This window comes from Podarcis cretensis (genome assembly GCF_951804945.1).
Source record: "Podarcis cretensis genome assembly, chromosome: 6".
Classification (NCBI taxonomy): domain Eukaryota; kingdom Metazoa; phylum Chordata; class Lepidosauria; order Squamata; family Lacertidae; genus Podarcis; species Podarcis cretensis.
Window position 1 is genome coordinate 10,935,952 of NC_137175.1, and position 23,674 is coordinate 10,959,625.

The following is a 23,674-nucleotide window of genomic DNA, read 5'->3' on the forward strand; positions in this document are numbered from 1 at the left end:
CAGTTTTTCATGTGCCCGCACACAATTACCCTCGGGCCTAGCTGGAACCTCAGTTGCGGATTTTGAGGAAATGCCAGTGGTCACAACATCTCTCTTCAGCCAATTCAGGATATTTTGTTGTGTGAAGTTATACCAGCTACTTACTGTATTTTTCGCTCCATAAGACACACTTTTTTCCTCCTAAAAAGTAAGAGGAAATGTCTGTGAGTCTTATGGAGTGAATGCCGGTCCCTGGAGCTGAATTGCCCAGGGGGCACAGAGCAGATTGTGCTTTTTTTTTTGTAGAAAGAGGGAAGGGGGTATTGAAATGAAGCCGCTGAGCAGCTGATCAGCAAGCAATCGGGAGGGAGATAAGGGATGCTAGCGATAAAGGAGGCTGCCTGGGAGGGGTGGTAAAAGCATATAGATCCGCAGGATTTTTGCATTGGGTCACCCCAAATTCACCATCAGATCACATAGCATGTCTATGGCTATAGCCTGCACCAAAAAAATCACACACCCCATTGTTTCGTGGGGCAGCAATGGCACAAAAAACGTGGTTACAAAGCACAGATCCATGTGGATTCTCAGGATTTTTGCATTGGGCTACCCCAAACTTACCGTCAAATCACATATCATGTCTGTGGCCACAGCATGAACCACAAAAATCATACATCCACTGTTTTGTTCAGAATATTTTTTTTCCCCTTGTTTTCCTCCTCTAAAAACTAGGTGTGTCTTATGGTCAGGTGCATCTTATGGAGCGAAAAATACGGTATATTAGGCCCTCTAAATCCATGTAGCCTACGCTGAAATGCCGTCTTTCATGGTGATCATTTTACTTATTTTTGGTTCTTGCTTATTTGATACCTAGCTCTCTTACCGGTTCATGAACACTCTGGAGCTGTTTGCCCAGCAATGCCTATTTATTTATTTATTTATTTATTTATTTATTTATTCATTCATTCATTCATTCATTCATTCATTCATTCCCCACCCATCTGGCTGGACTTCCCCAGCCACTCTTAGCAGCTATCTTCCATTAGAGAAGCACTGTGCTGTCAGTTCCAAGATTTGGAGGTGGGTGGTGGGTGGGGAGTTTGAGGGGCACTGTAGCATGTCTTCCTTAGCGTAGCCAGTTAGCTTAGCCATTATTGGCAGGAATCAAAAGCTCAGTTCCTTCTGCAGCTGTTTCTGGATGGGCCTTGAGGGAGTGGGTTGGGACCTTTGCCTGGGATAGTAAGATTTCCAGCTCCAAATCTGCATGGGACTTGCATTCTTGTAAAAGCTGCAGGGATAAGGGAGACAGGTCCATGTTCCTTTGCACCAGCATGGCAGGTTTTCAGACGCTTTTCAGAGTGCCAACTAATGGCTCTTTTGCAAATGCATAGGAATCATAAGATGAGTCAAGCCATTGGTCCGCCTTGCTCATTACACTGACCGGAAGTGGCTCTCCAGAATTTCACACAGGGCTGTGTCCCAGCCCTACCTGGAGATGCTGGGGATAGTATCTGGTACCTGCTGCATGCAAAGCAGATGCTCTCTCATTGCATCGCAACCCTTCCCCAAAGCAGCCACCGTTGCACTTTGTAGGATATTCCCTAAACAAAGCTCACTGTCTGAGCTTGATTGAGCTTGATTATTGAGGGGAAGTGCGTGGAACAGGTCTCGGTGTTTCAATTTCTGGGAATGGAGTTGAGAGACGACCTAACCTGGGTAGAAAACAGCAAAGACCTGGTGAAGAGAGCACAGCAGAGGTTATATTTTCTGAGAATCCTCCGGAAAAACAATCTCTCAAAGGACCTGTTGATGGCATTTTACCATTGCACTGTGGAGAGCGTATTCACTTATGGTCTGTGTGTGTGGTTTGGGAGCTGCACGGTTAGGGGAAAAACAATGCTGTCCAGGGTTGTAAAGACTGCAGAGAGAATAATTGGGTGCCCTCTTCCCACCTTAGATCAAATCTATGCTGCCAGGTGCCATAAGAAAGCTGCAGAGATAGCGCAGGATAGTACGCACCCCAGAAATGGTCTCTTTCACCTTCTGCCTTCTGGAAGAAGGTATAGGGTTATAAAGGCCAGGACTAGCCGCCTGAGAAACAGCCTCTACGCAAATGCAATTCTGGTTCTAAACGCAGCATCAGGGGTCTCTATAGTATAGTGTATTTTAAAATGGGGTTTCAGAGTTTCTAGGGGTTTTTGAAAGTTTTATGTAGTTTTTCAATTTCATTGTTCTGCATGGGACTAGGACAATAAAGATATCATATATCGTATATCACTGTGAATCCCTAGTGCTCCATGTCTGCTTTCTGCGTTTGTCCTATCTTATGCTGGAGAGCTGGTGTCGTGTCCTATCAAAGAAATCAGGGAGTTCTTTTCTATACTTGCCTCTGCCACAAACTCACTAGGTAGCCTTAGGCAAGCCACTCTTTCTCAGCCTCAGGAATTATAGAATCGTAGAACTGTAGAGTTGGAAGGGAAACTCAGCTAAAGCATCCATGACAGATGGCCATCTAACCTCTGCTTTAAAAACCCCCAAGGAAGGTTTTCAAATATACTAATATTGGAAGATAATATTGATATGCTTTACAGGGATGACATGAGGATTACACTGAAGTAGATGAAGCGCTTTGAATATTTGGAAGTTCTAATACAATTGCAGAATATTATTAATATTTCATTTTACACAACTAAAATGTTCACCTCTTGACTTCTCTGCTCAATAGCTTCCAAGAGAGATTGTATAGAGAAATTTGGCCTGAGGACTCTGGAACGGATAACCAAAGACGATGACGCCATCTGCACCACTGAATACTCCCGAATTGTCCCCTTGGAGAACGGCGAGGTAAACTCTTTAATTTTTTGTCTGGCTGTGCATCAAAGCAGTGATGTGGGTTCTATTTTTCCCCTGTGCTTAATTTTTCTGCAAAAAAAAAATAAATCTGCTTTGTAAGTTCAATAGTAACTATGAATGAATTTGACAAGCATAGCAGTTTGAAACTTTTTAGCATTCTATAATAAATACGAGTAAAATTAGCATGCTTAATTTGATCTATGACACCAGAAACTATGCAAACTGACAATTTTCAGGTGCAAATTAGCCTAATTTTTGTAGGGTTTCTCCGCCCCCCCCCAAAACCCACATCACCCAGTTCAAGTCCTGTATATAAAATGATCAATGCTGAATTAACATAAGGTATGGAGGATACCCCCCAGGTTTCCATATGTTGATGTTCCTGAGAGCATGAGCCTGTAGACAGAGTGTTGAATATTATTACTGGGTAACCTTGGACAAACCTATCTATACTATTGGAATTATATAGTGGGAATAAAATGACTTGCCTTACAGGGTTGTTGTCATATCAAAGAGATGTCAAAGAGAAAAACAACTACCAGACTTTTAGAAGACATCAGAAGGCAGCCCTGTTTAAGGAAACTTTTAATGTTTGGCACACTATTGTATTTTAATATTTTGTTGGAAGCCGCCCAGAGTGGCTGGTGAAACCCAGCTAGATGGGTGGGGTAATAATAATAATAATAATAATAATAATAATAAATTTGTTGTTGTTGTTGTTGTTGTTGTTATTCATGGGGGGGGGGAGGAAAGGCACTTCAAATAAAGAACTGTATAGAGCCTTACAAGCCATTGTAAGTTCTGTCTAGCTTTTGGTTTCTTCAAGCATTAGCTGTGCCTTTCCAAACCATATTCTCTGGCCATGAGACATAGAAATTATTTTAAGAAATGAAAGATTGGATTCTTGGGATCTCAAACGCTGTACCGTCTGTCCAATTCCATTCTTGCCCAGAAGAGTCATGGAAATGGAAGATAGGCTCTGCGGCGATATTCCTTTCTCTTGGGAGATAAGCAAGCTGTCGCCCTGTCCAGTGAACTTTACCTTTCTGAATGTTTCTTGAGTTATCCAAAGCTGATAATAGGCCATGGGATATTGCGCCTGGGAAACTCTGGCACATCCTGTTGCTAAATTCTGCTGTAATCTTGAGTCATGCTGGCGGAACTCCTCCAGCTGTGCCGATGCTGTGTTCCAGGACACAAACTCTGCTGCAATTGGTAAAGGGTTGTGGTGGGGTGTAAAGAGTTCATTCAACCACAGACATGCTTGTCCTCAAAGCATTCTGTTTAAGCAGGAGGAGGGGGCCGATTTATTGCAGGGGGGGAGGGACACAAGGTCTGGGAATGAAAGGAAGTGCAGAATTACTTTGGTTAATTTTTACCAAAGGGATTAATTCCATTTTTTAAGGGCATGTTTGCATTTTTCAGCACTGGGTGAAATAATAGAGATTTGATTAGCAGCTGCTCAGATTGTAATGGAGTGCAGCTCAGTTGAAACAGATTCATCCATGTATGGGATTTTGTTCATTGCAGCTAAATTCTCTGTTGTGCCTAAAGATGCCTTATTCATTCCCCACATACCCTCTGAGATACCTTGCGTTTGTGAAAATGGCAGAATGTGTAAATGAAGAAATTCAGAATTGTATGTGATATTGGCATGACATGTTAAGTTTGCCATATCGAATGCTGAAGTGGATTACAGCTGAGATTTTTTTTCATCGCTTGGCGACATAGTGTATGTTGAATTGAATCCCTTTGGAATGAATTAGTGGGTCTTAAATCCTGACTAAGTTATCGCACTGATCTCAATAAGAATGTAAGAACATAAGAACCCTGTGGCATCAGACCAAAAGTCCTATGGACAGCTCACTAGTAGGACCACAGTTCAACGGTGCTCTTAACACTTGTGATTCCCTCTAGCTGCTGTTCAGAGGCATACCTCCAACAATTGAGATATCACATAGCCATCATGGTTAGTAGCCATTGACAGTGAATGTGAACCTTCAGCTAACTTACCTTGGATCAACCTGGTTATACCAACCCCACTTACTTTTCAATGGCAAGCTATAACTGACTGGTCAGTTTACTCTTCTGTAGTTTGTACATTCCTATTTTGTGTGCAGGAGTCAAGTTGATAATTGCTTACATTATTGAAAGACAATTTACAGAGAACCAGTGATATCTTTTGATACGAATGTTAGATCTAGACCTGGAAAGCTTTTGACATTTCAGTTGAGCCACGAGCATGGCTTTCCATGAGTCATAATCTTTTGTCCTCAATTCCTTATCTGTAAAATGGGAGCAGTTGTGACTTACCTCGGAGATTTGCTGCATGGAGGAATAAGATAAGAACATATTGGGCTGGATTCAGTTAACAGGTCCCACTAGCAGAAACCCACTCAGAGACTTCTGCTAGTGCAATGGGGCTTCCTCCCTCTCCCCCCACTCCCTAAATTAACTCTGGGGGGGGGGTAGGGAGAATCCCTAGAACAGTGTGGTGTGGGAGGAGAGATTGTTCTGTTGTACAAGCAGAAATGCTTGTACTGATACAGCATTTTTAACAGTGCGATGCTGAATTCCTCCCATTGTTACTTGCTCTGATCATAGTAGTATAGTGTACAGTGGTACCTCGGGTTACAGACGCTTCAGATTACAGACGCTTCAGGTTACAGACTCCGCTACAGACTCCAGAAATAGTACCTCGGGTTAAGAACTTTGCTTCAGGATGAGAACAGAAATCATTCTCCGGTGGAGCGGCAGCAGCAGGAGGCCCCATTAGCTAAAGTGGTGCTTCAGGTTAAGAACAGTTTCAGGTTAAGAACGCACCTCCAGAACGAATTAAGTTCTTAACCCAAGGTACCACTGTAATTTAAATGAGTAGATGAGAATTGTATTGATCCACTGCTATGGTGAAGCATATTTCCAGACTGAGAAACACACACATTTTCTATCACCTAAAATATTCCTCTCTTTCTCACTCCGCTTCTACAGATTGTGGTCTCTTTGGTGAACGGGCGTCCGGGAGCCATGAACTTCTCTTATTCTCCTCTGCTAAGGAATTTCACCAAAGCCACCAACATTCGATTACGCTTCCTGCGGACTAACACCCTACTTGGGCATCTGATGGGAAAGGCCTTGCGAGACCCAACCGTGACCAGGAGGGTAAGAGGCTTCTAAGCTCCTCTTTGCTTATCAGTCAAATCTGCGTGGGAGCAGTAGCTTTTGGAAACATTAGAGAGATGAGTAAATGGTACAGAGTACTATGGTATCCTTCCAAGGGGAAAGGTTCTACACATTTATTCATCTTCCAAATGACTACCGTGAATAACAGGGTTGTATCCAACTAAGTTTTAGCCAGAGTAGACCTACTGAAATTAATGGACCTTCATTAGCCATATTCATTATTTTCAGTGGGTCTTCTCTGAGTAGTTCCTGTTCAGGACAAGCAGAAAACAGTTAATCAATGTTGTTATTAGATTAGATTCACTAATGTTTAATAGTGATGATGATGATGATGATGAAAAATATATCTGAAGATTAAAGGTAAAATTAGGGCATCAGTAGACTGAGTGGTTTACAGGACTTGTTCCTGGGTGACCTGGATTTAAATTGCACTTTGCATGTTACCAGTTTCCCATACGGAAGTGAGGGCGTGTTGTAATAAATGGCAATACTATGTGCATGTAAATGGCTGCAGTATATACAACAGGATTTATATATTGCATTTGGGCTTGATTTTCTCTGCTTGCAATAAAGTGCACATGGGGTAAAGAGAGTTCAACACAGGAAAAAATGTCAGGGTCGGCTTATTAAAAATAGCACGTAAAATTCATCAAAAAGATTTTAAAGTTCTGTCATGCACTGGATATCCCTTTGGAATATATGCTCAGTGGCACGTTCATATATGAGTTTAAGTCTATTCTGAACCTATTAGGATCAAAATTATTTAACATATTATAAAAAGAAATTTAATAAAAAAATTAAACTAAAAAAAAGTTCCTTGATCAACTAAAAAGTTCCTAACCCTTTATACATATGTGTGATACTTTGTTAGGTAACATTCCCACCCACAAACCCAATTATGCATGACCAACAGCTCAACCCTTCCTATGGAGAGACATTTTGGACTTTGAGATCATTGTTGCAGTCTATCAAACAGCACAGTTGTGGAGAGAGTTATATGCAGATGTCTAGAGTAATAAATCTGCAATCTGCTTGGGGGTTGTGGGGAAAACGTTGGTTGCCAACAAACAAACAAAGCCACCCACCCAACAACACTTGAGGCACCTGCTGATTGCTACAAACAACTTCCTTGGCAAAGTCCAGCATGGGGGATATCCCAGTCTGCTTGTTTGTTAGCTCTGCAATAACCAGCAGGTGTTACTTACTGTGGCCTGCACTGAAGAGGCTTTAAGTATGCAGTTGGTGCTGCCAGACGAAGGAAGAAATGCCCCAAAGTATTATTTAAAGAAATAAAACCTATTGGTTCACCTTGGTAGGGGTGGGTGTTGTCGTGCTACTCCCACACAAAATGAGAGAGATTAACTAGGTCATTAAATATCTCCTCAGAGGCTCTGCAGATTTCAAAGCCCTGTATGCTTTTAACCAGGAATCCAGTATTTATTGATATTGTTCAGACTGATGGTGGTCTGCTCTTAGAACAGAGACAATAAAGAGCAAAAGTTGCAAATTGTTTAGCCTTGCCTGGCATAATGTCCTGGGCTGTCAGTTTTACTAAGCCAGGGGGATGGGACTTCAGCTCTAGAGGCTGAATGCCCTAAATACTTTCTGTCTGGTCCTTGGAGCCTTCATTACGCCATATACCACATTGGACCTGCTAGTGCCTCTATCTTGTCTGTTGCTCAGTACACAGCCCATGACGTTTCTGTGATGTCACCCTAAAGCTGCATTGTGATAAGCAGAGTTATGAATACTGTTGCCATGACACTGTAAGCCTCTGATCCTCTCTCACACCCTGTATAATAGCCAGTGTGGGCAATTACCAGGCAGGGCAGAGGTGCTAATATTACTCTGCTCTTCCTGTAAGGAATACTTTTTTGACTGATGGATCCATCATTCAAGAATAATTTCGTAAAGGATGTGTCAGATGGAATCCTATCACTGACAAAGTTTGAGTTATTTATCTTGAAGTAGCTGGGCATTTGTGTCATGAGGTTATTCCTTTGTATGGGAGAGAATATATGGCCGATGTCTGCAAAGTGACAAGGACAAACCATTCTGCGATCTTTTAGTATTACTACAGTATCAAAGATATCAGCATTGGAGGACGGTGCGTATGCCATGGTCATGCTGACGTCTGTGATGCCAAAGACCCTACGGATCCTTATAGGTAAGACTTCTGTTGGAAAATACCATGCCAAGATAGACTGATATGTAAAGAATTGAACTAAGAAGGATAGTTGGTGAAAGGGAAACAAGGTTCATAATGCAATGGAGGGACTGAAAGATGAATTTTGCTGTAAGTCAGCAGAGCCAGTTGTGTCGAAAGGCAAGGTGTAATGTGATAGATAGGTAGATAGATAGATAGATAGATAGATAGATAGATAGAAAGATAGATTAGATTAGCTGAATTCTAAAGCAAGATTCTCCCCTTGTTAATTTGCACTTTATTCCATCACCACAACGGCTTCCTTGATTGCCAACATCACCTAGATTATGTTGTCCTACTGACCAAATACAGCGGCTCATGCAACATTCAAATATACCGTATTTTTCGCTCTATAACACGCACCAGACCATAACACGCACGTAGTTTTTAGAGGAGGAAAACAAGAAAAAAAATATTCTAAACGAAATAGTGGATATATGATTTTTGTGGTTCATGCTGTGGCCACAGACATGTGATCTGACAGTGAGTTTGGAGTAGCCCAATACAAAAATCCTGAGGATCCATGCTTTGTAACCACGGAGGAGGGAAGGAAGGGGAACCATGGATCCTCTGCTCACGACTGCAGCAGATCCCCCCCGCCACCCACAGGCATTCGCTCCATAACATGCACAGACATTTCCCCTTACTTTCTAGGGGGAAAAAAGTGAGTGTTATGGTGCAAAAAAATACGGTAAGTCAAACCAAATCACTTGAACCAGAGCCATGTGCTACCCAGAACAGCGGTCAGTTAGCTTTTTGTTGCAAACCCATAACTGTTTATTGAGCTGATATAAGAAAAAATGTTTTCTTAGTCCTTCAACAGAACTTAAAAGTCTCTGACAAGTAGAAGGAAAGAATACAGTGGTACCTCGGTTTAAGAACAGCCCTGTTTACGAACTATTTGGTTCACGAACTCTGCAAAACCGGAAGTAGTGTCCCGGTTTGCAAACTTTACCTCAGTCTAAGAACAGAACCTGAACGGTGGAAGGGCACCGGCGGCGGGAGGCCTCATTAGGGAAAGCGCTCCTTGGTTTAAGAACGGTTTCAGTTTAAGAACGGACCTCCGGAACGGATTTAGTTCATAAACCGAGGTGCCACTGTATAACATTCAGAACAGAATTTGCAGTGATTCAGTTCAGTATATAAACCAGCCTCAGATTGATCCAATTCTGAAGCATACAGGGTTGATTTCACAGTGTGTAAAACAAGGATTTCATGAGAAGATGTGAGTTGGGTGATCACACTGGCTGTCCAGAGCAAATAGGAAAACATAAGAGGAGCCTTTCTGGGTCAGTCCAAAGTCCCACCTAGTCAAGCATCCTGTTCCCAGAAACAACAGCACTGTGCTCTCTTGCAGTTTCCAGCAACTGGTATTCAGAGACATACTGCCCTCCAAATGCAGGAAGCACATAGCCATCAAAGCCAGTAGCCTTCAAATTTGTGACTGTTTACTATTAATATAACAATTTGCCAGGATAGGCACCTTGAAGAACACTGCTAAATATGTTTACTTGCTGCAGACTGGCACTATAAATTTCCTGTCTGTTTTATCTGTGGCTTATTTGGAAGTTCCACACCTCCACAACTTCCCATGTGATCACGAGCAATAAATATTTCTTTGTGAACATCTACTATTTCACAATTTGCATTGCACTTTGCATTATATATGTAGCATATTACATACCAGTTGCCCCTTGCTTCCTTTCTTCTCTTTGATTGATCTAGTTCTACCATCTGCATTTGATTTCTTCCTTAAAGATGATAGACCATCGCCCTGCTTTTATGTTTGGCTTTTAAGCATTTCATCTACCTTCTTCTTTGTTTGGTTTTCTAAGAACTTCAGCCTTAGGGCTTCAATCCTAAATGCATTTACCTAGTAGGATTTACATCTGAGTAGATCACTGCAGATGGTGACAGCAGTCACGAAATTAAAAGACGCCTGCTTCTTGGGGGAAAAGGAGTGACAAACCTAGACAGCATCTTAAAAAGCAGAGACATCACCTTGCCAACAAAGGTCCATATAGTTAAAGCTATGGTTTTCCTAGTAGTGATGTATGGAAGTGAGACCTGGACCATAAAGAAGGCTGATCGCTGAAGAATTGATGCTTTTGAATTATGGTGCTGGAGAAGACTCTTGAGAGTCCCATGGACTGCAAGAAGATCAAACGTATCCATTCTGAAGGAAATCAGCCCTGAGTGCTCACTGGAAGGACAGATCCTGCAGCTGAGGCTCCAATACTTTGGCCACCTCATGAGAAGAGAAGACTCCCTGGAAAAGACCCTGATGTTGGGAAAAATGGAGGGCACAAGGAGAAGGGGACGACAGAGGATGAGATGGTTGGACAGTGTTCTCGAAGCTACGAACATGAGTTTGACCAAGCTGCAGGAGGCAGTGGAAGACAGGAGTGCCTGGCATGCTCTGGTCCAGGGGGTCACGAAGAGTCAGACACAACTAAATGACTAAACAACAACAGCAGATCTGCTTAGGATTGCATTGTTTATATCTAGAGTTCACTGTTGCAAAGGTGGCTTTGTGTTCTGCAGTATTGTTCCTTGGCCGGGGGGTAGTTTAAAATACGGTTCCCAAGAGCAATAGGGAAAAAGTTTTCATTGGGCATTTTTAGCTCTCGTAATACCTACTCACAGAAAAGCTTCAAAGCACATGATTAGCGGGAATCAGAGCCAAAACTTTGTTCTTGAGGACACAGGAGCACAAACTTGGTTTTAGTCCCTGGCCCTCATCATGTCTGGATTTTTAGACACTCACATATGAATGATAAGAGACGGCTCATATCCCTATCACCTAAATTTGTCGGGAGATAATGAGAATGGAAAATGTTGCCTTATTCCTTGCATTTGGAAAACGAGTAGGGGCTGAAATGAGACTTTGCTTGTGTAGTTGCCCCCTTTTATGTTTTGCTCTTTCTCACTCTGCCTCCCTGTCCCTGTCCCTGCAAACGACAACAGATTTGCTCCCCTTTCTGCTTCCCATCAACACAGTTGTCTGATGTCTACTACGTTGTTTCTTTAACATCATGGTCCCAGATTGTGAACAAGAGCACGACTTAATTCTAGAGAGGAGAACAGTTGCCTTGAAAGCCTGAGAAGTTTAGTCATAGGTACTGCAGACTCATTTATTTGGTTTATAGCAGACTAAACATAATTTAGAATAGGAGAGACTGAACTATCCGTTTGTTGGTAAAGAATTCTTTCAAGGTCAGAGTTTTCATAAATAACTGCCACCATACTTTATAGGGTCCAATATTTCCACCGTGAGCCTGTCAAAATTAGGATAAGTGTTTGAGAATCCAAGTTCTGTAATATTGGGCACTGTGCCTGGCTATTCATTCAAGTGGACTCTTTCCGTTCATTAAGAGTGACCGGGAAATGCAATGGTATCTTTGTCAATCTCCTAAATGGGAGCAAACTGAGAATTAAAAACTCCTTCTTTAAATCCTTTCCTCTCCAGCATGAATCTCCAACGCCCCCATAAGACACACATGTAAGTATCACACCATCATAGGCATATAACTGCAACTACCCCAAACCAGGGTTTTCTTCTTAACCAGTGTTTGAAACCAAGGTTTGACTAAGGGCGGCTGTGCTGATCAGCGCCTCTAGAGCTAAATGGCCTATACTGGGGAATGTGGGCAGGGATCTCTGGTGCTGTTTTCTGTTGCTGGTGCCTTGAGACCCCAAGCGCCCTGGAGAGAATGGGAGGGCTGTTCATTCCAGCTCTGCTTCCTGAGGTGAAATGTTCCTGTTGTCTGCTGTCAGCCAGCTCATTATGCAGGAGTCCCTATTCCATTGCAGTGAATTGGTGAGAAGCAAGCCTCATTCCTTCTTGGTATGGATGTGGCGGTCCTCAGCAGCATGTATTTGAGGCCAAAATGGGAACACATCTTGTCTGTGTTTTGAAATAGCACAGAAAAAAACGGGGGGGGGGGAGTTCCGCTCTCCTTAACACAATACAACTTCAAAAAGGCAGACTTACCTAAAACACTATGATGAAACATACAGACAAATACTAAGAATGCACTTCTGTATTCTACCTATAGGCCAGATGACATTTAGAAATAAGTGCTATTTAGATGAATCAGCCAGAAAGATTTCGAAATAAAGTCCTCTTCAGGAGTCAAGCCCTTGTCATCCATGGGCTTCAATATTAAAAATTCATTAACTTGAGTAGATATAAAACTTGTCCAAATGGAAGAGATTTAAACACCCTTTGGTTTCTAATCCCAGTGCAAACATCCAAATAAAGATGCTAATGCTTTTCAAACATTTTTTAAAAAATCTCTTGCAATGTCTATAGATCATGAGTGTATAACTTTTAATTGGACGTTTTACCGTAACTCTTTTTGAAAGCGCACTAAGGCAGGAATTCCTTGCGTCTCCAGAAGGTTTAGCTCAGGACGGCACAGAACCTCCACCCTCTGTGTTGTTGATATGACCATACAGCCAAAGTGTTGGGTCAGGTGACTGTTCCAAAAAGGAGCTGTTAACTATGAAGTTTTTGGTCAGCTGTTTGGCAGGGTGCATTTTGGCAAGCTGCCCCCCCCCCCCCACTCTCAGACTTTGCCATGTGCTCATGATAATGAATGGAATTTCCCTTTATTGATAAGAAGTGTCTGGCTTTGTAAGTAAGGCCTATTGTCAGTAATAGCCCGTAGTAGGAACCCATGTGTAGCATTCCAGGTCCAAAAACAGCCCATGTGTGCATGGTTGCATGTTCTATGAATGCACACAAAATGGCTCAATTACTAGATTTTAGTACTTTTCTGGAGTACTAAAATGGAGCAGCACTCTGAAATTCTGTCGCCTGAGGCACGCTCCCCCAGTCTGCCTAATAGTAGGGCCAGTCCTGACCAGAACTCAATTTCAGTCTAGAAACTCAAGAATTTCCAGACGTTTCTGCCTAACTATTGAGTGAATAAACTTCATTGTTTAAAGCCATAGGCCACCACAATACAAGTGCAGCCAACAAACGTTTTGACACATTCAGCAAATCTATATATAAAAAAGAAACAGAACAATAATACTAACACCCCCCCCCCCGAGTGTAAATCATGCATTGCCCCTCTACAGTAAGCTGTCTAGGTATTCAAAATAACTATTGCCTAACTATTGTTTCGCAAAATTTTCATGGCCTTGTTATTCTAAGAGTTCAGGATAAGTTACCCAGTGAGTTTTTTAGGGTCTTCACAGTCTAGGCACTGAAAAGGCCCCCTCTATTGAGCAAGGCTCAAAGGATTGCATGTCCCTTCCTACAAACAGTGGTTTTATTTTTCTCCCAGCCATCTTCTAACATATGAGTCTAGTGGTCTCCAGCCAATATTGAATCAGTAAAAAAGAAAAGAAAATGAAAATAAAGAGAGTTCTTGTCTGAGTTTGGCACCTCTCCCTAAACTGAAAGAATAAATAAAAAAAAGTATTGATTTGATTCCCCCTTGTGTTCTAGCAATGCTTGGATGTGTCTCTTAGCAATATTGTATAACGAAGCAGCTGCACCACCCAAAAAGATTTCTTGACAGGGAGATACCACACTTTACCTGCAGTCTGAAAGGCATTTTTTGGGGGAAAACTCCAGGGATTCCCTGCTGAACTTGGCAGAGGTTCCACTAATGACTTCAGCGAAATTCGGATGCTACTGTCTATGCATTCCCTGCCCCCAATGGGTGTGTCTAATCGCAATGTGAAAACAGACATTCTTTTGCGCTGTATTCACATAGATGCGGCAGGGGTAATACATGGATAATCAGTGCTGTGGGTGGACAAATGAAGGCATGGAATTGGGACAGAGAGAAAGAGTGCCATCACTCAGCACGAAGATGGACTCAGCCAGTTTTGATTTCTCTGCATCCCAGTTCCCTTCCAACGCTGCCTACCTCATCTGACGATGGGGAGGGCACTGCTGATTCCAAGCAGCCTTCCTGTAGGGTAGCATATCTCTTTTGGTGCCATTTCCTGCTTCTTATGGGTAGCCTTTCAGTTAGGGAAGTTAGAGAAATTTTGGCAAGGGCTGTGTATTTACTTCTTGAAAGAGATGTGTGGCTTATGCATACAGTTGTACAGTGGTACCTCGGTTTAAGAACAGCCCTGTTTACGAACTATTCGGTATACAGTGGTACCCCGGGTTACATACGCTTCAGGTTACAGGCTCCGCTAACCCAGAAATAGTACCTCGGGTTAAGAACTTTGCTTCAGGATGAGAACAGAAATTGTGCAGCGGCAGCGGGAGGCCCCGTTAGCTAAAGTGGTGCTTCAGGTTAAGAACAGTTTCAGGTTAAGAATGGACCTCCAGAACGAATTGAGTACGTAACCAAAGGTACCACTATACTTTTGTGAATTGTTATTAAGGAAATGATTGTTTTTCTCCTTCCAATAAAGTACAGCAGAAAGGTTGTCCAAATATAAGCAGTTTACTTATTAAACCTCACCATAATTTCATAAATATCTGTTTTTGTATTTCTAATAGTATAACCAAATCAGTAATTCTTGATATAACTGTAAGAACTACTCTGAAAAAATTATTATAAAAAAAAAATGAAACCTTCATCTGGTTGTAAATATTAAGATTATACCAGCAAGAATGAGTCTTTCTGTAAAAAAAATATTATTCAAATCAAGTCTTACTGACTAGTGATTTAAATCGTGATGTAAATCGTGATTTACATCTATTGGATTTAAATCAAATCCACCCTGAGCCATAGGTAGCAAATACTGGTAGTTATATGGGCCCGTTTTAGTGATTACTTTGCCAGCAGATTTGTTTAGCTTATTTGCATGATTTCCTTTGGCAAAAAGTGCAGAGAAAATAAAACTCACAAATTTGCAGAATATATTCAAAATAAAAATGTGGGTTCAAAATGACAGTAACATTATAAACTCATTGATACTGGAAACATTGGGGAAAAGACAAAATTCATTTGTCAGAATTTGAGCAAGGATGATGTTTGCAGCACAAAAGCAAATTGCCTTTAAACTGGGTGTGTGTGCTGTGCTGGCCCTTCAGCCTTTTAAAGCATTTTCATTGCTTCACAGAATGTTCCTGAGTCACATTTCACGTCAATGAGAAGGGCAATGGTTACAGTAAAGAAGTGCATTCCTGGTTTAGCCCACCAAAGTGTATATATTCAATCAATGAAATATGTAAACACTGAAGTAAGCACATTGATGTGTAATTCATTACACAGAGCACTTGACATATGAGGTGCTGTGGAGTTTCAGTAACGGACAGGCATGCTGGACGTCTTTGCTTATCTCCACCAGCAATGTAAACTATTTCTGGGTTTCTAGACTTCTAGGCATGTTCTCTGTGCTAAAGACACCAGTCCTTGGATTGAAAGGTAGGAAAGGTATCAGGAGTGGCTATAGGTAACTCAGTAAAAGTATTTGGACTGGTTTGCTGCTGTTGTTTAGTCGTGTCCGACTCTTCTTGACCCCATGGACCAGAGGACTTCCTGGCTCTTGCTTACAGGGTTGCAAACTATCTGATGTTGACTGCCCAAACAAGCTAATTTTCTTTGCACAAATGCTGTGAATTGTCAACATGGCAAGGTGGGATGGGGTTGCTCATGTTGCAGTAAGAGCGAGGTTTGTTATTAAAGGCATTCGTAGCTTTTTATCGGAGTGAATGTAGAGTTATAGCTTTGGTTCAGCAGTGAATGAATCTGCATCATGCAATGCAGTTCCCAAAGGCCCTTTCCAAATCTTCAGAGCAGAGTTTTGCAGAGTGCAATGCCCTCCATGCATCATTCTTTTCCTTATTTCTGAATAGGGAACTTCCAGCTCTTCTTGTTCCCTTGCTAATGATGTGAGGCTATTAGCATGACCTTTGCATCCTGCCTGGGAGATTTAGAAGCTTCTGGTTTGTTGCTGCTAGAAACAGAAAGTTATACCTTGGCCAGATCCAGGAAGGTGGTTCATGTAATCTTAATTTCTCTCTCTCATGAAGCTCAAGAGTGTTTCTTTTGTCCCTCCTCTTTGCTCTTAAGGCTCACCATTCCCTTTTATAAACATTCCTTTATGGTCCAGTTCATATTTATGGGAAATTTATAAATTGAGCTGGGCTCTTGCTTGAGGAGCCCACTCACTCTGGCTATCTATTTTTCTCAATGAGCTCTCACACAGAACTTGACTCAGAGAATGTGCCGACTTCAGCTGTTCCTTTATTCTTCTTTATGTGGTTCCTGTTTATAATAGGTAAGCACGTTTCTGCAGATCCTCATTAACGTGTATGAGTTTGCAAAAGTTTTGCAGGTTTTACCAGTACTGTTGTGTGCAGCTATTGTCTGAATTTTGGCCAGTGAAGAAGGTGCAAGACATTCAGCTAATGCAACATGTCAATGGAAAACTGCTCATACAATGGGGCCTTTCAAAATTTGTGTTTCAGTCTCAGAAGTGATAATCCTTATCCCACTTTCCTCCCACAACCAAACTGCTGAATCTTAAAACACACACTCACCACTTTTGGATATTACCATAAACCCGGGATATTCATCATGGTGCCCTTCAGATGTTGTGAGCAACAATTCCCACCATCACCTACTATTGACATTTCAGGTTTTAGCTGCATCCTCTGGTCTGCAGTGAGACAAGGCATGGTGCCAGGCAGCACTCAGGCTGGATGCAAGGAGAGGTTGAACAAAGCAAGGCAAGACCTGGTGAGGCAAGGCTCATCCTGTCCTATATGACTGCAGGGCTCTCTTGTTGCTTCAGCAACAAACTTCAGCTCAGCCCTCTACAGTGGCAGCATGCCAGAACCTTGCACTCCACTGTGCCATTTTACCCACCAAACAAAAATGCTGTCTGTTGTAATACAGTTTTGTCCCAGCTTTTATCCATGCAATTACTCATTCTCCCCTCCAGGCTTGCCTCTCCCTCCTATGGCACACGCACGCACTGTTCTCTTGTTCAAAACAAACGGCTTAAAAATACATGCACTTTATTAAAACTATCACAAATAGACAGGGAGGTATACAGCCTGCTTTAGATGCACGCTCATGTCTTTCCATCAAAGGCACAAATCACAGTTGTTAGCGCACGTTGCACTGGAAGGGACTTTTTCAGTTAAATAGGCCAACTGCAGTGGTCTCTCCCACTGTGATGGAGCAGCAGGGGCCTCTGATCTTACTGGGCCTTCTGCAATGGGCCACCAAGTCTGAGAATGGCAGTAGAATGGGCTGGAGGGATACTGGCTGCACAGGCTCATCTGGTGGAAGTGCTTCTGCGGCTGGCTCTGTGTGCCCTTCTACTTGTTCAGAGCTCTCAACTTCATCCCATGAAGAAGGCAAATTGATTCTAGGGTTGTGACAGGTTGATTGGAACGGAGGGCACCATGTCTACTATCCCTGTGCTAACCATAATTTGGCACAACTAGAATAAGTCTAAGGGAGCCTTGGACTCACATCTTCTGAGCTTGTGTTTCCAGTTTTCATCTGTTGTTGTTTAGTCGTGTCCAACTCTTTGTGACCCCATGGACCAGAGCACGCCAGGCCCTCCTGTCTTCCACTGCCTCCCGCAGTTTGGTCAAACTCATGCTGGTAGCTTCGAGAACACTGTCCAACCATCTTGTCCTCTGTCGTCCCCTTCTCCTTGTGCCCTCCATCTTTCCTAACATCTGGGTCTTTTCCAGGGAGTCTTCTCTTCCTATGAGGTGTCCAAAGTATTGGAGCCTCAGCTTCAGGATCTGTCCTTCCAGTGAGCCTCAGCTTCACGATCTGTCCTTCCAGTGAGCACTCAGGGCTGATTTCCTTCAGAATGGAGAGGTTTGATCTTCTTGCAGTCCATGGGACTCTCAAGAGTCTCCTCCAGCACCGTAATTCAAAAACACCAATTCTTCGGCGATCAGCCTTCTTTATGGTCCAGCTCTCACTTCCATACATCACTACTGGGAAAACCATAGCTTTAACTATATGGACCTTTGTTGGCAAGGTGATGTCTCTGCTTTTTAAGATGCTGTCTAGGTTTGTCATCGTTTTTCTCTCAAGAAGCTGGCGTCTATCACCCTCTGCAGTGATCACGGAGCCCATTTTTCATTAGCCACAGTTTATTGTGTCATCTGAACAAGAAACCCCTGTTATTGTTTAGTATGGTGTGCTTCAAAATGTCTTGTGAGTTTAGACAACACGACAAGACTTGATAAATCAGAAATCGGAAGCTAAAGCTTCTCCTCATGGTTGCACCAGAGGAGGAGGGTGTAGCATGAGAGTCTAACAATAACAACAGTTTTATTACTTGCACCCCACCCATCTGACTGGGTTGTCCCAGCCACTCTGAAGCTTAATTAGGCTTGTTCTTGTCACTGTAAACTGTGGTTTAGTGTGATGTCTGAGCATGGCCAATCAGAATACCAATGATTCAGTATTCTGATAACCAGAGAGAAATATACAGGATACAGAATCTTTACTAATTACTGTAGCATTTGTTCAGTCATGGTGGAAACTTAAAAGCTGATGCAGATTACCTTCCTCCACGGTTGGTGCGAGTGCCACGAAGTTGATGTTGGATGGTTATCAATTTAATAGTCCCATTTGCACCAGGATTAGTTTCCTCTATCTACTCGTGTGCTATCACCAATTGTGCTTCAGGGGGATGAGGGAACAGATTTAGGGGGCATGTGAAAGGAGGGGAGAGCATTCTGTTGTGAAATCCCTTGGGCTGATGGATCTGTAGCCTTGTTGAGTACAACCCATTGTCAGCTGCTACATATGGTGGTTGGAGGACCATCTTCTGCTCTTACCCCTACTGTCTGACAATCGGCTCTGCATGCAAACCCAGGGACTCAATGGAAATACATGGGTGTGTACCTGAAACAGGCTGTCTACCACAGCTCCCTGTCTATTTCTTACAGCTTTTATAAAATGCATCTATTTTTAAGCCCTGAGTTTTGAATGAGCGAACTGTACAGGCGTGTGCCATTGGAGGGTGAGGCATGCCTGGAGGGGGAAATGAGTAATTGCGCAGATAAAAGCTGGAGCAGAACTGTATTATCCATCAGCCTGACACAACAGAGCACATTTTTGTTGGGTGGGTATAATGGCACAGTGGAGTGCAAGTTTATGGCATGATGTCACCTTACCTAATAAATCGGCACCATGGCCCAGTCAGGACAAGATTCTAAGTCTTGCCTGGCGCCTCTAGATCTGCCTGTTTAGTCAGAGCAAACCTCAGCTAACAAAATCACAGGGAAGGCGTAATCCTCCAGGAATTTCTCCTGCAGATTTCCCATTGAAATGAATGGCATTTGTGCAGCAATGTACTGCTCCAACCACTGCTCCCACCCATCCTTTGGGCAGCTGCCACTCATTTGTCCTTGTCCAGGGGGATATTCTTGGTATTAACATTCCAATGCTGTTAAACTGAAGTGCAGTGATACAATAGGGTTGTTGTTATTAATTCTTTAAAGAAGTCAAGTGGAAGTTTTTGAGAAGACGCAGTAAGAGAGGAGGAACACAGTTTTCTAGAGATAGTCCCAATACCAGTCATTAGTAGCATGCAAATGACTGTACTGTATAAAAGTATAGATGTGCCCTTAAAAGTTTTACTGACCAAAAATGAATTACACAGAGATCCTAGTAATACTTGTATTTCCTTTATGGCATTCTTCCTCATAGTTGTCAGATAGGAGCCCAATGCATTTTGCTTTTTGTGGCAAAGTATTTGGATCCTGCCCCTTCCCACTCCTTGGCAGTGTGCACCACATCAGAACTTACTGGTGCATTGTGAGACGCATTAAATAAATAGCCTCACACATCCACTGGGGGCTCTGTTCTGTAGTAATGCTTGTAAACGTAGGATACAGCATTCTCTGACACACAGTATTGTGTGGACAAGCTGTCATTACTGTTCAAAATATTTAATTTCTGTGATGTCACTTGCAAAGTAAAGATGTAAGGCTAACAATACTGCTTAGGTTCATTCTTATAATAAAAAATCGACATGTTTGGGGCCATTCACTAACCTACTCCAAGAGTAATAAGCACGCTCTGTCTTCACTTGCCAGGTTACAGTGTGACTGTCAGCACAACACCTGTGGAGCATCATGTGATCGATGCTGCCCAGGCTTCAACCAGATGCCATGGAAACCAGCCACAACCGACAGCGCCAATGAATGTGAATGTAAGTTTTATCTTCCTATATACATAAAAATGTAAGACTGTCATCAGGCAGCCTCCATGGGAGGATTTGTATTTCCTCATCACAATGCTGGATTTGCATGAAGTCAGGGTGGCCTAGGGGAGTGGAAGAGAAGGCAGCTTGCACAACACCAGTGGGTGATTTAGAAGTTTTGAGTAAAAAAGGGATAGAGAGAGCTGAGAGGAAAGTGGTGGTTTTAAACAGCAGAGATTGGAGTAAATAACCTTCATTCAGTGGAATATGTGAGGGGGAAAGGTTGAGTATAGCAAGAAGGGAGAGAAACTAAAATGAAGAAGTTGCTTGTTTTAAACTGCTATTTTTCTCTTTCTTTTCCACTGCTTTACTCCAACTTCTGCTGTTGTTTAACTACAACAGGAAGGAAGGAATGCTGAAAGGGAAAAAAAAAGTCTGCTTTAAACTTTTCCCTCATGTGAGAGAGATAAAGGATGTGGAGCCCTCAAATATTCCATAGTACTTTCCCACAATCATGTATTCCGCTCCTAGTATCATGTGTTGTCTTCAACATGAAGCTCCAGTTTTAATGTAGTAATTTGGATGAGATATGTATTAACAAGGAAACAGTGCAGTGTCCATCAACTGAACTTGACCTCTAATTGAACAAGCTAACTGGCAAGCTTGCACTTGAGATTCAACTCATCTTCAAGATGCTGTAACATATATCTGCATGGGATGTGCTGTCAAAGTGGGCTGCAGAATAGGAGAGAGGAGGTGGCATGGAAATGGAAGGTTGGTCCATGTGCAAGGGAGAGTTAAGAAGAATGAGGAAGAGGGGGAAAAGGTGTTGTAGAAAAGGAGGGAGTAGAAGGCATAGGAGGGGGGTTGAAGGTGGAAGCAGGGCCATGAAAGGGTCTGAAGAACAGGAGGGGATGGTGGCTTCATAGTTGGGTGGAAAGTGAAAAAGGGAGCTCAGGAGCTGCTGTGTGCGGGCGGAAGACGATGCAGGAGGTTACCACGGGGGCGGTTTGTGTGCAAGGTGGGGGATTGCACAAAAAGGGGGAGCAGCGTGGAAATGGAGCAAAGGTGAAAACAGGTGCAAAGCAGGACTGAAGAACAGGAGAGTGGATTCAGAAATGGGTTTGGTCAGGTGCAAAACAAGCTTAGTAGTTGCATGGGGTAGGAAGGGGAAGCTCCAGTGGTGTAGGAAGGGGGGTGCAGGTCGTCCCGGGTGTCATCACTGAGGGAGGGGTGACGAAATGGCAAAAATATGTGGTTTTGAAAAAATAACTCCTGCACGCCCCTTGCTCCGCCACTGCAGGAGCACTCTCCGCTCGAGTGATTTCCAGAAACCAGAAGCATTGCTACCTCCAACCAGCCTTTATGGCGAGTAGCCTTTGACAGCCCTCTCCTCCATGAATCTGCCTAATCCAGAGGCGTAACTACGTGAGGCGGGGGGCACTGGGTGTCACACCGTGGGGCCTGCAGTGTGCCTGAACCACGCTTCTCTCCAGAGGCGGGCGGACTGCCTGCAAGCTCCGCACTGCTTTTTCAAGCAGTGTGGGGCTTGCGTCTGCCCACCTACAGCTGAGAGGGAGGCTGCAGAGAGGCTCCACACAGATACGCCACTGGGAAGCTCTAGGGGAATGTTTCTCAACCTGTGGGTCCCCAGATGTTGTTGGACTACAACTCCCATCATTCCTAGCCAGCATGATCAGTGGTCAGGGATGATGGGAGTTGTAGTCCAACATCATCTGGGGACCCACAGGTTGAGAACCGCTGCTCTAGGGGGAATGCAACGAGGGGATTTGGCAAGTGACGTAAGCACAGGTACAGCCCCTAGCAGAATTTTTTATATATAAAAAAACCCCGAACTGGTTCATTCAGCTGTTTAATGTTACAGGCAGTTGCAGAACCAGAAATGAACGCACTTGATTTACCTGACGGTCGGTGTTGGCCTGCGTTTCACTCACATGCAGGGTTCAAAGAGAACAGAAATCTGACACGCTCATGCTTCGTTGGCTTTTGTTGGAGTGCAGTGGGGAGGATTCTGAAAACGAGTTTAAACTTAACATCTTGTTCACTAGCCTAGCAGTGTGCGTGCTTCGCCCAGCAGATGCCGCTGATTCATTCTGTACTTGAGTATTAAATTAAAACAGTCACAACGCAGAGTACTAACCACTATACGATCACTGCCAAAAGAAGAAGCAGCAGAGAGTGGGAAGAAGAAGAGGAAGTTTTCACAATGGAACAAAAGTAAACAATGGGGTCCCCAAAACACCTGTATTGGACCCTGAGCTGCTATTTAAGTTATTCATTATACATTATCCGGAGCTTGGTAAGCAGTGAGGTAGCTGGGTTGATACAAAACTGTTCCAGCTCTAGGAACTTCTGCAGTCTGGTTGAATGGGCAGAAAGCATCATTCAAAACACAGCAGTTAATTTTACTACTGCAAAAGGAAGAATATGTAAATCAGAGGCTGTGTCAGTTCTAACTCACCTTTTCTTGTCATCGCAGCCTGCAATTGCAACGGCCATGCCTATGATTGCTATTATGACCCAGAGGTGGATCTTCACAAGGCCAGCACAAATCGTGATGGTCAGCTTTCAGGTGGAGGTGTATGCATTGACTGCCAGGTAAGTCTTGGCTGGAAGTGCTGCAGAACAAAGGGCGTTTGTGTCTCTTGGGTTGCTGTTGGCGTTGCCAGTGAAACTACTGCACTGGCCGTGAGAAAGCTGAGACCTGTTAAGAGGAAATGTGAGCTCTTAACGTTATCAGATTATATCCTAGAGGAAAATAACTGGAAAGGATCTGAAAAGAATATAATACAGACTCTTACGGAGGCAGGATCCTTTAGGGATGGCCCATTGATCATGACATGCAATGCAGATTATAGCATATCTCAAGTATCAAGAGCTGCTTCACTCCTTATGTAATTAGTGAGTGAACTCTCACCTCACTGTGAGCCAGTGTGGTGTAGTGGTTAAGAGTGGTGGACTCGTAATCTGGTGAACCGGGTTCGCTTCCCCGCTCCTCCACATGCAGCTGCTGGGTGACATTGGGCCAGTCACACTTCTTTGAAGTCTCCCAGCCCCACTCACCTCACAGAGTGTTTGTTGTGGGGGAGGAAGGGAAAGGAGAATGTTAGCCGCTTTGAGACTCCTTTGGGTAGTGATAAAGCGGGATATCAAATCCAAACTCTTCTCCCAAATGTACTGCTAGAGGACCCTGTAATGTGCAAGGCCTATATTAACACAGGCTACCTTTGAATTGGGTGACTGTCCATATGAACTCCAATCACCATCTGAGGCCCATCTTCATCCACCTCTTCCATGAGAGATCTGGAGGGTGGCAACATG

The 23,674-nt window shown here is 43.2% G+C and overlaps 1 protein-coding gene and 1 long non-coding RNA gene across 2 annotated transcripts in view; one reads left to right on the forward strand and one right to left on the reverse strand.

The window, feature by feature from the left end:
- LAMA5 (laminin subunit alpha 5) overlaps positions 1-23,674 on the forward strand; it is a 197,563-nt gene that overhangs the window by 77,833 nt on the left and 96,056 nt on the right. Inside the window, exons 4-8 of the mRNA XM_079980179.1 lie at positions 2,705-2,823; positions 5,821-5,991; positions 8,082-8,179; positions 20,226-20,341; positions 22,833-22,951. Coding sequence (XP_079836305.1) covers positions 2,705-2,823; positions 5,821-5,991; positions 8,082-8,179; positions 20,226-20,341; positions 22,833-22,951 — 623 coding nt within the window. The remainder of the gene's footprint in view (positions 1-2,704; positions 2,824-5,820; positions 5,992-8,081; positions 8,180-20,225; positions 20,342-22,832; positions 22,952-23,674) is intronic.
- Positions 1,018-22,897, reverse strand: LOC307218129. Its single transcript, XR_013839805.1, has 3 exons — positions 22,815-22,897; positions 2,682-2,901; positions 1,018-1,691 (listed from the first exon to the last, which is right to left on the reverse strand). It is a non-coding gene; the product is annotated as an uncharacterized lncRNA (long non-coding RNA).